Source organism: Populus alba, chromosome 11, assembly GCF_005239225.2.
Source record: "Populus alba chromosome 11, ASM523922v2, whole genome shotgun sequence".
Taxonomy (NCBI): domain Eukaryota; kingdom Viridiplantae; phylum Streptophyta; class Magnoliopsida; order Malpighiales; family Salicaceae; genus Populus; species Populus alba.
Genome location: NC_133294.1, coordinates 7475365 through 7489771, shown reverse-complemented (window position 1 = coordinate 7489771; position 14407 = coordinate 7475365). Strand labels below are relative to the sequence as shown.

General features: G+C 32.2%; 1 protein-coding gene across 1 annotated transcript; it reads right to left on the bottom strand.

Moving 5' to 3' along the window:
• Positions 1-11094: 11094 nt before the first annotated feature.
• Positions 11095-13505, bottom strand: LOC118045359 (heat stress transcription factor A-4c). Its single transcript, XM_035053958.2, has 2 exons — positions 12497-13505; positions 11095-12364 (listed from the first exon to the last, which is right to left on the bottom strand). The coding sequence occupies exons 1-2, from the start codon at positions 12710-12712 to the stop codon at positions 11360-11362; spliced, it is 1221 nt and encodes a 406-aa protein (XP_034909849.1). The 5' UTR covers positions 12713-13505; the 3' UTR covers positions 11095-11359.
• Between the last annotated feature and the right edge of the window lie 902 nt (positions 13506-14407).

Genomic DNA, 14407 nt, shown 5'->3' with positions numbered 1-14407 from the left:
TGATGTACGTATAAAGTACGTGAGCAATTTGCAGTAAAATAAGATGAGAAACACCAAAATAGGATCCTCTTGCTGATAATGATCACAAAATACATTGTATGTAACTGTAATGTCTAGCCTTGTAAGGCATTTCTCCAAACCCTTCACTGTAATAGTGAGCAAGGCATTGATATAACTAATTTGGTCTTAACAAGCAAACAATGATTTTTGTTGACTTTCCGACTGAAGAAAAAAGTTGTTTGTTTTCTTCAAATTTGAAGTAAGATTAAAGTTTCCTTTTTTTGTTCTTAATATTTTAGATGCAAAAGTTGTTGGCAATATAGAACCTGAATATATTGCTGGTATCGATCCAATGCTGCCAAGGACTTGGGTCAATTTACTTTTGTTTGTGGGCCTGATACCTACCACCAACCAATTTTTCAGCAATAATTCTTATCAAGTGTTAGATCCCTTACCTTTTTTCCTGGCTATTATACACTGTTAAAGAAACTCTTTAAAATAAAAATATATAGAGTTTACTTAGAAACACAAAAATATTAACTTTAAGATGTTTATTTGTCTAATACAAAATATATATCTTCATGATACAACTAAATCTTCTAAATCTCTAAAAAAAAATAAGAAGACAAGACAAAAAAAAATTATTTTTTATAGATATTTGCTTTTTATGCAGTAATAGGTTTATTAGACTTGAAACATTATATATGTTAATATTATAAATATTAATGAAACTATATGAATGTTAATGAAATAATTATATTTTAAATTAAATTGAATAACTACCATTCATTTTTATATTAACAGTCATGATTGTCAAAATTAATTATGAAAATTAAAGAAATAAATTCAAAAACAAATTAATTTCAATGACATATTAAGTTCATAGTTTCAAGTGCCAAGTATCATCTTTTGATGTTATAAATATTCATATAATAGCATTAGAAAGCTCACAAAGAGAGCTCATTTATCATGGCTTTCACTTAATTACAACACATAAGAACCCCACAAGTATAAACACTTGGGAATGAGTGTTTTTTTTTTTTTTTTTTCCAGACATCTTTCCCTTCTTTATTTATTTACAAACTATACTAACAACCTCCCACTAGTTTGTAATAAATATCTTTTCACTTGATAGAATTATGCTTATAAAAAGATATTTTGCAATTTAAACTTTTTATTATTATTAGAACTTGAATTCTACTAAAGTTATTAGTGTCCATATATTAAACCAAAATTTTTATTGTATAATCAAAGATACTACACACATAATATTATCCAAACTCTTAAAGAGATTTACAATTGTTTAGCATTATTATGGTCAAGCAGCACCATTTCTATATTCATATAAGTGAAATTATACATGTCTCAACTACATTAAACATGAACTTTAAATTTCATTAAGAGCATAAGCTCATCCTCCTTTACATAATAAAACGCATTGAATACTATCAGAATATGATTAAAAATTAATTAGTAGTGTCCAACAAATACTAAACAATAACTTGTTATTACCCATTAAACTTAGAGATAAGCTTCTTGCTAATTCAAAGTTGGGTTCCTATTATCGGTATCTTTAATAACAGGTTTCAATCCCATTACACTACTTGTTTTTCTTATCATGTCTCTAGATAGTTCTTTTATGAGAAAATCCGCTAATTTATTCATAGACTTTATATAGATAATGGTGAACTATATTGGAATGATATTATGATGTAAGTTGGATAATTAGTTCGAGTGATAACAAGTCCACATCAGGATGGATTTTCTCACTTAAAGGAGGTGAAATATCTTGGGCATTTAAGAAACAAACATGCGTCTCTTATTTTACAGTGGAATCAAAATTTATTGCAATGGTTGTTGCAAGTAAAGAAGCAAAATGACTAAGAAATATGTTGTTAGATATTAAGTTATGGCCACAAACTATGTCAGTTATTTCTTTATACTGAGATAGTGAACTATGTCTCGAGCTTACAGTAACGTTTATAATATTTCCTTCAAATTTCTTTAATTTTTTATAAGTTTTGAACCATGTTTTGTTGTTGCAGATATGAACTGTTGCACTAGAATCTAGTCACCAATATGAAGTCTTCATACTAATTACATTGGAAACCAACTCATTGACTTTGTCTTTTTCAATCATATTTACTTTGAAAGAACCACATTTCTTATTAAAATTCTTAAATCTACACTCTTTTATGTAATGCTCTTTATTTTCAAAATGGAAACAAACTTTATGCTTCTTGTTAGTATTATGTTTTCTTCTTGAATTTGTTTCCTTTCTTTTACACTTTTAGATTGTTTTGAGTCATTATCAAACTAGTTTCCGTAACCAAATTCACTTTAGAATTTATTGCTTACAATTTATGCATATGAGATTGAACCTTAATCTAAAAGTGTATTTGAAATTGTTCAAAGGTATAATTGTCTATTAAATACAGCATCTTCATCCTATATTCATTCTAGGGTGAAGGAAGTTTTGATAAAACACCCCCACTTAAAATGAATCGGGAACTTTGATATCCATATCACTTAGTTTTGTTATAAGTATTTGAATTTCATGAACAAAAGAAAGAAAATATGTTTGTTTTTTTTATTATTATTATATGTGTTCTTTGTGTAGTAACACGTTTATTAGACTTGAAATATTATAATGAAAATATTAAGTTTGTTAATATTATAATTGTTAATGAAAATATATGATCATTCATTATACAATTATATTTTAAGTTAAACTGAATAGTTGTTATTCAGTTTAATCACAATAGTTAAAATATCAAAATTAATTAAAAAAAAATTAAAGAAATAAAGTCAAAAAACAAATTAATCTCATTGACATATTAAGTGTCAAGTGCCTTCTTTTGATATTATAAATATCCATATAATATCATTAGAAAGCCCACTAAAAGAGTCATCCACCATGACTTTCACTTGGTTTACTATACAATAGAAACTCACACTTATAAACACCTAGGAAAAAGTGTTTCTTTCCAATGCTATTTAGTTATCACGCTTCAAAATAGCAACATTTAGTAAATGTAACGTTTCTAAAACGCGAAAAGGTAAAAATATGTTATTTCACCAAATCTTTTTCAAAGGATGTTATCCCGCTGAGTTTTTACTTTTATTATGCTAATTACCCAATTTATCCAAAGAAACCCTTGTTCTTCTTCTTCTTTTCACCCTTTTTAATATTTCATGTTTTTCCCTCCTCCCAACAAACAAAGTTCAAACATATCATAATCAACCCAGGAAAAAGAACATGCAAAGGCAAGGCAAAAAGGGAAATGGAATTTTGTCTCCACAAGCCCACTGTCATTTGATGGTGGTAAAGGAGGAGGTAGATTTTACGAAGGGGATGGTGATGCTTTTTAAGACTTTATTATTATTATATGTGTTCTTTGTGTAGTAACACGTTTATTAGGCTTGAAATATTATAATGAAATATTAAGTTTGTTAATATTATAATTATTAATGAAAATATATGATCATTCATTATACAATTATATTTTAAGTTAAACTGAATAGTTGTTATTCAATTTAATCACAATAGTTAAAAATGTCAAAATTAATTAAAAAAATTAAAGAAATAAAGTCAAAAAACAAATTAATCTCATTGGCATATTAAGTGTCAAGTGCCTTCTTTTGATATTATAAATATCCATATAATATCATTAGAAAGCCCACTAAAAGAGTCATCCACCATGACTTTCACTTGGTTTACTATACAATAGAAACTCACACTTATAAACACCTAGGAGAAAGTGTTTCTTTCCAATGTTATTTAGTTATCACGCTTCAAAATAGCAACATTTAGTAAATGTAACGTTTCTAAAACGCGAAAAGGTGAAAATGTGTTATTTCACCAAATCTTTTTCAAAGGATGTTATCCCGCTGAGTTTTTACTTTTATTATGCTAATTACCCAATTTATCCAAAGAAACCCTTGTTCTTCTTCTTCTTTTCACCCTTTTTAATATTTCATGTTTTTCCCTCCTCCCAACAAACAAAGTTCAAACATATCATAATCAACCCAGGAAAAGAACATGCAAAGGCAAGGCAAAAAGGGAAATGGAATTTTGTCTCCACAAGCCCACTGTCATTTGATGGTGGTGAAGGAGGAGGTAGATTTTACGAAGGGGATGGTGATGCTTTTTAAGACTTTGTTTGTTAGATGATAGTTATAATGGTGAAAAGAGTTAAGGTGCTTTGAGATCATTTCATTATAATTGGGATTGATGAGCTAAAAGCTTCACCATTAAGTTATCACAGTTGTAGATTAAATGCTACAACTTGCAACTTCAACGACATGATTTATGAAGGAAAATGAGAGGCTACCATGAGAAATTAAGATTTTGCCTTAAATGGATGCGTGTGTAAGAGAAAAGATAGAATAAATTATAACACCTAGGTCAAGGGTTCAAAGCAGCAATTCAAATTAGATGGAGAACAATATGAAAAATAAAAGAAACAATTGGAATGATTGAGAAGCAAGACTGTAAATTAAAAGCTTCTTATTTAAAACAAAAAATTTATCTTTGTCTTCCACTAACGCAAGAGATTCTCGTTTAAGTAAGACTAAAAAAAGTTGTGTTTTTTGCTCAGAAGGAAAGTGATGGATTTTCCATTAAAAAATCAAGTTACGAGTGGTAAAAGTTGAAAAACATGAAGACTAAAGAGCTTAAGTCAATGAGGGACAAACAGAGGAAATTTCTACACGTAGGCAGAGAATTATAGAGGAGAAAAAATAGTAAAGTGGGGAGCTTTTTGATACGGTTCATCCTATGGTTCAACTTTGGGTTACTCATTATGGGGATTTGGTTAAGAGCTTGGGTTTGAGGGGAAGTCCATTCACCCAAGTAGAGGGTTTTCTTTATGTTTTAGCTTGTATTTCATTCAGCTATGTTTTGTTTTTCACATTGGGATGCATTCAGCTAAATTGGGTTTGTTGGTGTTGATGGGTTCAACCCAATTATGAAGGAGTTAGTTTCGACAATATCTGATTTGGGCCTTATAGATGTGCATAGGCTATATAGGATTTGATTACATCTGTTTCGTGTTAGCGTATCAAAACACCTTAGAATTGACTCAAATCTTATATTCTGGTTATTTAGGGGTGAGAATACACCAATTATAAATTTTCAACTCATTCGGGAATCAATTTCTTAGGGTTTTAAATTTAGATCAAAAGGGGGCTATTACTTATTTATTTCACGTCAACATATCAAACATTATCATAATTGCATCAAAATTTATACTCTATTTATTTGGGTTAAAAACACATTAAATATCAATTTTTAGCTCAATTGGATGTCGTTTAGTCGAGGGTCTATATTTGGTTCAAATTAGTGTTTTCATATTATAAACTCTATTTGTGTTGTATCTTTGCCTGTATTAATATTATCTCTGTGAATGCTATCAATACAGATTTTCAGTATTAAATTTACTTATAATTGAAGGCTTTGAGTGAAACACTAGAGAAGAGTAGACATTTGAGGGAGTGGGTGAGGAAACATAAATTTGTTTTATTATACCACTAACAAAATTTGCAGATTTGTGATGGATAAGGCAAAGCAAGAAAAACCACCTCAAATGGAGATGAATGAACTACAACTTTAGATTCAAGGTTTGACACAAATGGTAGCAAGGTTTAATTTGGTGATAGGTAGTATACATGAAAGGTTGGAAAGGGTGGAAAGGCGTGGTGTTGATGGGGAACATCATAGGGCTGATCGAGATGGAAATCATGCTAAAAGGTGTAATAGGTATGTTAGTCTAGTTATTGACATTGATTTTGATGCGATAGGTGATGAGAATGATGATGTAGCTTCTTGAAGCTATAAGGATTAGATTTGGTAGCCTAGGAATCATAGGTTTTAAGGGGTTAAAAGGGTTGGTCAGTTCATCTAATGAGATAATTTGGGTGATTTTGAAAACCGTGGTGTTATGGGTGTAGATGGGGACTCTAGTAAACTGAAAATTCCTAATTTTCAAGGTAGTGAATGTTGTGGAGTTGCAACACTACGTAGAGTTGGAGAACATGATGCATATAGACATGAAAAAAGAGAAGCATGTTAAAAGGAGAGGGGGAGCACAACCACCATTCATTCCGAGCACTTTTTCTTCATCTTAGAAGCCTAATTCAATGAGAGATAAGGCTGCCTAAATTCAGCCTACTATAGGAAGGGGTTCCAAGACTCCTAGAGAGAAGAAAGACACCTTCGTGGATGGTAAAAGTAAAGTTGAGACTCCTACTTCTTGTAGTCATGACATTAATGTTTTGGTCTTATTATTTCATAAAGTCCAAACAAGAGGGTCATGGTTACAAGAGCCCATTGTGAGATTGAGTCTGAAGAGAAGGATAACATTGAGGTGGAGATGCTACCATTGGCGGATGCTAATGATGAGTGTATTGAGTATCCTATTGAGGGGGAGGTGCTTCTGATGAAACGATCACTTAATATGCATATGAAGTTAAAAGGATTAGAGGAGCAAAGGAAAAACATCTTTCATATGAGGTGTCAAGTATAGAATAAGGTATCTAGTTTGATCATTGATAGTGGTAGTTACACTATTGTAACTTATGTGGAATTGGTGGATAAGTTGAATTTTTAAACTACTAAACATCATATTCCTTATAAATTGCAGTGGTTGACCGATTATGGAAATGTGAAGGTGTATAAATAGGTTATTGTATATCTTTCCATTAGGAAATATCGTGATGAAGTGTTATGTAATGTAGTTCTTATGCATGTTAGTCACTTTTTAGTAGGTAGGCCTCAAGGGTATAATACAAAAGTTATGCATGATAAATTTTAGAATAGGTTTTTATTTGTGAAGGACGATAAATCTATAGTTCTTGTTTCTTTATCTCTTAAGCAGGTTTATAAGGATCGATTGAAACTTAGAGAGGATGAAAGGGCTGAAAATGAGAGTTTGTATTTGAAGGAGAGGGTTATTCAAAACATATTTTTTGTTAACAGGGTTTTGATGATTAAACGTTGTATCGGCCTTGTAATGATGATGTGCTTTTAGTGTATGATTTTCATGTTTTAAATTCTAGGTCGGATCCTTTAAAAGAAAGGAGGATGATACAGTTCAGCCTATGGTTTGGTCTTGGATTACTTATGATGGGGATTCAGTTGGGAGCTTGGGTTTGAGGGGAAGACCATTCGACCAAGTTGGGTTTTTCCTTGGGTTTTAGCTTGTATTTCATTCAGCCATGTTGAGTTTTCACCTTGTGATGCATTCGGTCAGATTGGGTTTGTTGGTATTGATGGGTTCGAACTAATTGGTTTCGTCCAAATCTGATTTGGGCCTTGTGGTTATGCATGGGCCTGGGCTACATAGGGTCCAAAAATGACTATAATTAATTAGGGTGTTGGGGTCTTTTTCCTACAAGGATTTATCAAAAATCCAAGCTAAGTTTAGGTTTACAAGGCTGAATTAGAGAGGGATTATTATGTCTCTATATTAGACAAGGATTTTATATCTAACATGGAAACCAAAGGGCGACATCATATAGGAGTAAATTCTCTTATTTATTTGTCCATTACAAGTAAGGATTCATTTTCTTTGAAGGAGAATAAGAGGCGGTCAAGGACTTTCCTTGTTGTTTTCTTTTTTTTCTCTTGCAGGATTTCCTTACTTTATAGGAAGATTGTGAAAGGTTTAAAAAAATATATAGAATTTAGCAACTCTTTTTTCTATTTTTTAGAGCATTAATTCAACCAAATAAGAAAAGAAGATCAATCATTCAAAGCAGTATGTTCTAAGCATGGAAAGAGGTCTAAAAGGGACAACAAACACACATTATTCCTGCGTAAGTTAGATTTGACTACACAAGAGAATTAATCAAGTTTGGGATGGTTTGGTGGGCTGATTGTTTTCTTGTATTATTCTGAATATTTTACTTAGTTTTTATTTTGTTTTAAGTATTATTTGAACCATAATATTTTAGTTTAGGTTTTTGAGTTTAGTTGGGTTTGTTTTAGACATTAGACATGTGTTGGATGAAAGTCTAATAGTTTACAACCCAATATGGATCCGTTAGAGTTAATTGTCTTAGGACTATATAATATTTTTCTTGCTATGAATTTCAATAGCCTTCATATTAATAATATTATTGTATTTTGCTTGAAGTAAACATGTTCTTTAATGTGATAAAGAAGAAAACCTGACTTATCAAGGTATAATTGATGTTGTGGCGTTAATTCATGAATTTCAATACCTCAAGTTCTTAGTTACATGTTAACTTTGGATCAAAGTTCTCAAATCTAATTTTTAGTTTTAAAAAAAAACAAATATCATATTTGTTGAGATTTTTTGATCACGCATAAGTTTTTCTCCCAGAACTTCAAAAGTCGAAATCTGCATAATAAAAGCACTCAAAGACACGAAAAGAACCAAGTTCAAAATGAAGAAAAAGGTCGGGGATAAAACAATGGAGGGATTCACAGACCAAGAAAATTTCGCCGTGGTGAAAAGCTCATTTGATCCACAGAAAGGCTCCAGAGATTCAATGATTGAGATGATTGGAGAGTATAATTAGCCGGGAAGAAGAGCTCGAAGAACTCTTAACTTGTTATCAGACATTGAATGCTAACGAGTATTCTGGCAGGCCTGTTTTGATACTGAACTAGAAAATGAACAATGTTCCTATGAATAAGCACTGCGTTATTTAGTTAAAAATGGTGGAAACAAACTTGTAAATTGCTAAGATGTTGTAGTTAAATTATTTTATGGTTATTTTTAAAATTCTTTTTTATCAGTTTATTTTTGATCTCATAACCTAGTTTTATAAATATTTTTTGGATAGAGTTTTTTTTTATATAAAAATTGTTTTGTATTTAATTTTTGAATATTTTTATTTTATTTTATTACATATAAGTTTTATTTTATAAAATAATATTTATTTTAAAATAATATTTCTAATATGTACAAATTTACATAATATTGCTTTTCTCTTTTTTATTCACTCAATTTCATATCTATTTCTATTATCTTTTATTAATTTTAATAAAATAAATTCAGTAGACACAAACAGGTAGATTTTTCATATTGCGAGATTAAATATCTTGATCTACGTCTATTTTAATTTTCTAGTTTCTCTTTTAGTTATTATTAACATTTATTTTTTATTATTTACATAGATAATTATCGATTTATTTTATTATATACATAAATAAACCTTTTAAATTTAATTTTTGTATATAAAAAAAAATAGTAAAATAGCTTGTATACTCAGCTTATTTTTTTGAAAAAAATATTCCGGCCAGCCAGGTCAAAGAGATAATGCATGTATATATCAACCGTAATCTTCGAGGTACCCAATTGGAAGAAGGGATGCGCTAACGAGGAAAGGAGAATATTTATGATTTGTAAGCATTACAAAGCTAAGTGCTAATAACGCATAAAAATGCTTTACCCATTATGCTTCTGGTATTAAAGAGTGGTAGACCCTTCCCTCGTGAGTTCAAAGGATGACTCTGCAATGTCCCTGATTTGCTTTCAACATCTTTGAGGGGAAGGCAGCAGAGTGACACACAAATTCATAGCTCTATACATTCTCATGGTTTATAGAAATTATCAACGCGTGCAATGGTTTTGCAAGCACGCCTTTGGACAGTCCAAACGCAGCCTAAACGCGTGAAAAAGTAATCACATGTTGCTTCCTTTCTATACTATATAGTTGACTTATACAGGTAGCTTCAACTTCATCATTTAGACTCCTTTTAACTTTCTAAGCGCCTCCCTATCCATCTCCCCATAGATGGTAACTTATTTTGAGAGTTCAAAAATAAATCTTGGGTGCCTCCTGTAAACATATAATTCTAAGAAATATATTTTAATTGATGAAGTTTTGGATTTATTTTTTAGATGTCATTAATTTGAGTTTTATAAATTTTAGAACCACTGGAAACTTACACGATCGTGAACTTCAGGGCTCATGAAATTAGTCAAGGTGCACGTAAACTAACCCAAACATCTAAATTAATTTTTTTAAAAAAAAAATAAAATTGAACACGTTCACAGCCTTCTCAGTGTTTTACATTACATGTCAATTAAAGAAGAGGGAACAAAAATAATCTCCATCAATCCATCGGTGCTGGTAAATGCGAAAAGCATTACTCTTGGCCGGAAGAAATTCACATGCATGGACAAGTGCATGCTACAGAATCAGGGGTGTAATCTTTGTTTACAAGAACAACTTTTCATGGGATCATATTGATTGATGAACATGATAAATGCGAGTCCATGTGTCATTATAACTAAGATGTCGTTTTTGTAGGATAAGCAACCCAGTCTCTAAAGCAGGCTTAAAGGAAGAAAACGCAGATGCTCTATTTCTTTTGCCGTCGTTAGGGCTTTTTTATTTAACAAGTTTTTCTACTTTCGTTTAAGATTTTGATGTAATTGAAAGTTTTCACACCTACCTTTCCTAACATGGCAGAAACTCTATATCGTTAAGTAGGATCAGGGAAAATGAAAATGAAGCACTGTTACTTTCTAGCTCTCCCGATCCCAAGATCTGCACCCTTCGAAAAGGCATAGAGCTGTAGCTTCTCGCACTAACCCGCCTCCCTCTTTCTTTTTTCAAGTAGAGTTCCATCTTTAACAACATATTTGATCATGCTACTAAGTGCTTTCACCTTTCAGTCATAAAAAATGTCTGCGCAACCAAGAAAATATTCACTGTATACCATTGGTGAGATACAAAATAAATTCGAGAACCACACCAGTACTGTTGTTTTGATGGAGAGGAAAAATGGCTGTCAATTCTCTGTATTGGAACCCTATCTAACAATACTTCCAGTGTTAAGCGTTAAGACTGATACAGAGCTTCTGGAATAGATAAAGCACCAAGTAGAACAGAACAATTCATTATCCAGTTTCTGCAAGTGCAGTTAGAAACGACCGAAATTGGACTTGCACTTCACTATTATGCTATTAGCAAGAATTTCAGAGAGCGCAAACAAGCTTATTTGCTGCCAAACAAAACGTAACAAAGTTATAACCACACTGAACAGCATAATCATATGACAGGCTCCATTCAAAAACATTAAATGTAATTAAATGTAGGCACTTAAAGAAACCAGAGAAAAAAGGTTGGGTCACTGAGATAGACAACTCAACTAGAGAAACAGAACGGTTCCAAAAGACATTTGCATTCTATGACTGATAGACAGTATTTAATAACTGTATAGTTACTACTACATAAATGAGTCACAACTAAACAGGAGTCTGCATTAACCATGCAAGCTATAAGGAAACCTAATATTAACAAGGGAAACACGATACTCAATAAGAAATAAAGAGAGAGTCTCTGAGGCATCAGAAGTTGAAAAAACTGTCAACCAATGTCAAGTTCTTTCAGCAGGAGTAAGATGGCCCATCTGCTCTGTAAGATTATTTACATTCCTCATATTCCACCAAAATTTTCCGGGATCAACAGGCTTTATTTCACCTTTTCTATCATCAGAATCCTTTCTTTCGGATTGAACTTCCTGTGCGTTGGTTGAACCAGGATTCTCAGTTAAAAACTGCTCCCAGAATACATCATTGACTCCAGTGGCCACAGTGGGAGCAGTCCCGGCTAGTTGTTCCTTTGGTGAAACAGGCTCTGGTGCAACAGCTGCAGAGGGCTCAGAATTCATGTCAATACCAGGTGATTTGGGACGAAAATCAACATTCAGATGCACACAAGATATAGCTGGACTTTGTGCACCACTTGTAGAGTCATCCATCTCTATCGTTGAATTGGTATAGTTGTAGGTTTGACCAATATCATGTACCATATTCTCCCAAAATGTAAGGGATGATTCCAATTGCTCAAACTGCTCCATGTTTAACAGGGCAACAGAATTACTGTCTGCATTTTCTCGAGACAGAGCAGGGGAAGTCACCATTTGGTTATCCTCATTAGAGGCTTCACTGTATAGATAACCAATTCTAGGCAGCCTCCGTTTTCTATCGTGACCTTCCAATTGTGGCATTATATTTAATGCAAGACCTGGTTTCGGCAACACTCGAGCCACAAAAGACACTATAGTTTGCTGTATGCATTCCGTTTGTTGTAACTTCTCCTTCAAACCCTCGATTTGCATCTCAAATCCTTTCCGCTCTTGTTCCTGCTTTTGTAACTCCAAAATAAGTGCTTGTTTATCACGTTTAAGCTTCTCTATATCATCCTTCATACTCTGTCTTTCAGAATCAGTTAGCAGATTCGACCCTTGTCCTTGAAGATTCTGCATCGAATGGCTATGAACTGGCTTCCGTCTATGGATGTTCTTCATTAGATGTGGTTGACCTCTAATAAAATCCTCATTGGCGAATTCCCATTGCTCGGGATCAATTTTCCTAAAGCCCTATTCAATATCAAAACATTTCAATTCAATTCAACCTAATCAACAGAGAACGATGAAAGACAGACATCCACAGACACACATCAAACACATATAAGCATGTAAAAACAAGAGAAACAAAAGGAATTGGCTTACATAAGTATTGAGCTGTCTGATGAAGCTAGAGAAGTTATTATGCTTAAAAAATCTGGGCAGCAAGTCCCTGGCAAACTCCGGTGGATTCCATACAACAAAACTCTGATTGTTCTGACTCCATGAAACAATTGAATCGGAGGAAGGATCATCCACCATCTCATATGCCTTTGCAAGAAAAGGCGGTAGCGAATTCGAAGTGCCCTGTGATTCATCCATCCTTAAATAAAACCCTAATCTTTCATCCAATCACACCATCAACCACCTCAAATCCAACAAAATTCATCAAAAAATGAAAATCCCAAGAGGACAAAAACCCAAATTTCGACCAAGTCAAAACCTTTCGAGTTCTAATTCAACAGAGCTTAACATCCCTTAAAACCCAATTCACAATCCTTCAATTTCTAGCTAAAAAGAAAAAAAATCATTCAAAATACGAACCCCAATAACTATGGTTCCAAAGAATCAATCAATCAACTCCGCCCTCTAAAACAGAAGGAATAACAGAAAGAAAGAAAATGTTGAAGGAAGCCAGATCTCAAAATTCAGATGAAGTTGAAACCCTTGAGATTATTTGTTGTTGTTGTTAATAAAAGAAAGAAAGAAACTGAAGAGGATCCACTTCCTTCCTATTGTGACCAATTAAACAAAACCCCACAACACAAGAAGAATAAAACATAACAGTTCTTCTTCTGTTTCTTGTATTTATTATTATAGCAAAAACAAACCACCAGCCAACACTACCTGTTCATTTCTGTTACTTTTAGTTGTATGATCAATCAAATACTCTCTCTCCCCCTCTATGTATACTGCTGCTACTTTAACCCTTTTGCCTATGCCACAGTTTTTTTGTTTTTGTTCTTTGTTAGTCTAACCTTCAACAATTATTTTTAAAGAAAACATAAAGAAATTTAGCGAAGACGTTTGCGAGCAAGGAGGGGATTTGTCGTTTGTTGTCCAAAAAACGATTTGTTTCGCTGTCTTTCTTTCTTTATTATTTTTTTTCTTTTTTTGGGATTCCCACTCTCGAACCGCGTACATAGGTTTCTTAAATTTGGATTTTTATTTCCTTATCTTCTGTTTTTGTTTTTGTTTTTTTTTCTGGTATACATTTTTTTTCTTTTTTAAGTATATTACATATAACAAAAGTGTAATCTTTTATTTGTAATTATTGCTCAAGTAATAAAACAGGACCTTATACGCGTATGAGGACTAACTGTTTGTAATCTTTGCAATGACAAAGCAGCTCCAACTGTGCTGATGCATATCTTTGAGAGGACAGGCAGTTTTACAGTAGGAAAAAATCTTACACTAATCAGCACTTACAACTCAATATAGTGGCCGTTTGGTAATGTGATTGCGGGTGAAATTCATCCACAGCTATATATAATAACATTTGATTAAGGAAAAAAATATATGTTTTGCTGGTAGGACCCACTAAAATCAAAGATTGGATCACAGGTTTTGCTACTTCTCGTGGTGGGAAAAGAACCTCGACAATGGAGCCATGCTCCACTACGCACTGTTCACTTAGTGAACAGTTTTTTTTATAAAAAAAACCAGTGTGCAAAGGTTTTTTTTTTAAATTAGTGCAGTTAATTAAGTGCACTCGTATTGTTCATGTGAACGTGAACAATATTATTTTTTTGTTTTTTTAAAAAATTAGTTTAAGGTAAATTAAATTTACTCATACTGTAATCTCAATTTTATTCCTGATAATATTTTACCTAATTTTATTGCACGCAGGATAAATCATGGAAACTATAGTTATTGTCGAATGAATTTTATACGTAATGAAATTGTTGATTTTTAAAAAAAAAATTGTGTTTTGCTTGAAAAACTAGTATTTAATATTATTTAATAACACTACATAAATTAGAAGGATATCGCATGATGACGTAACATTTGTGAAAT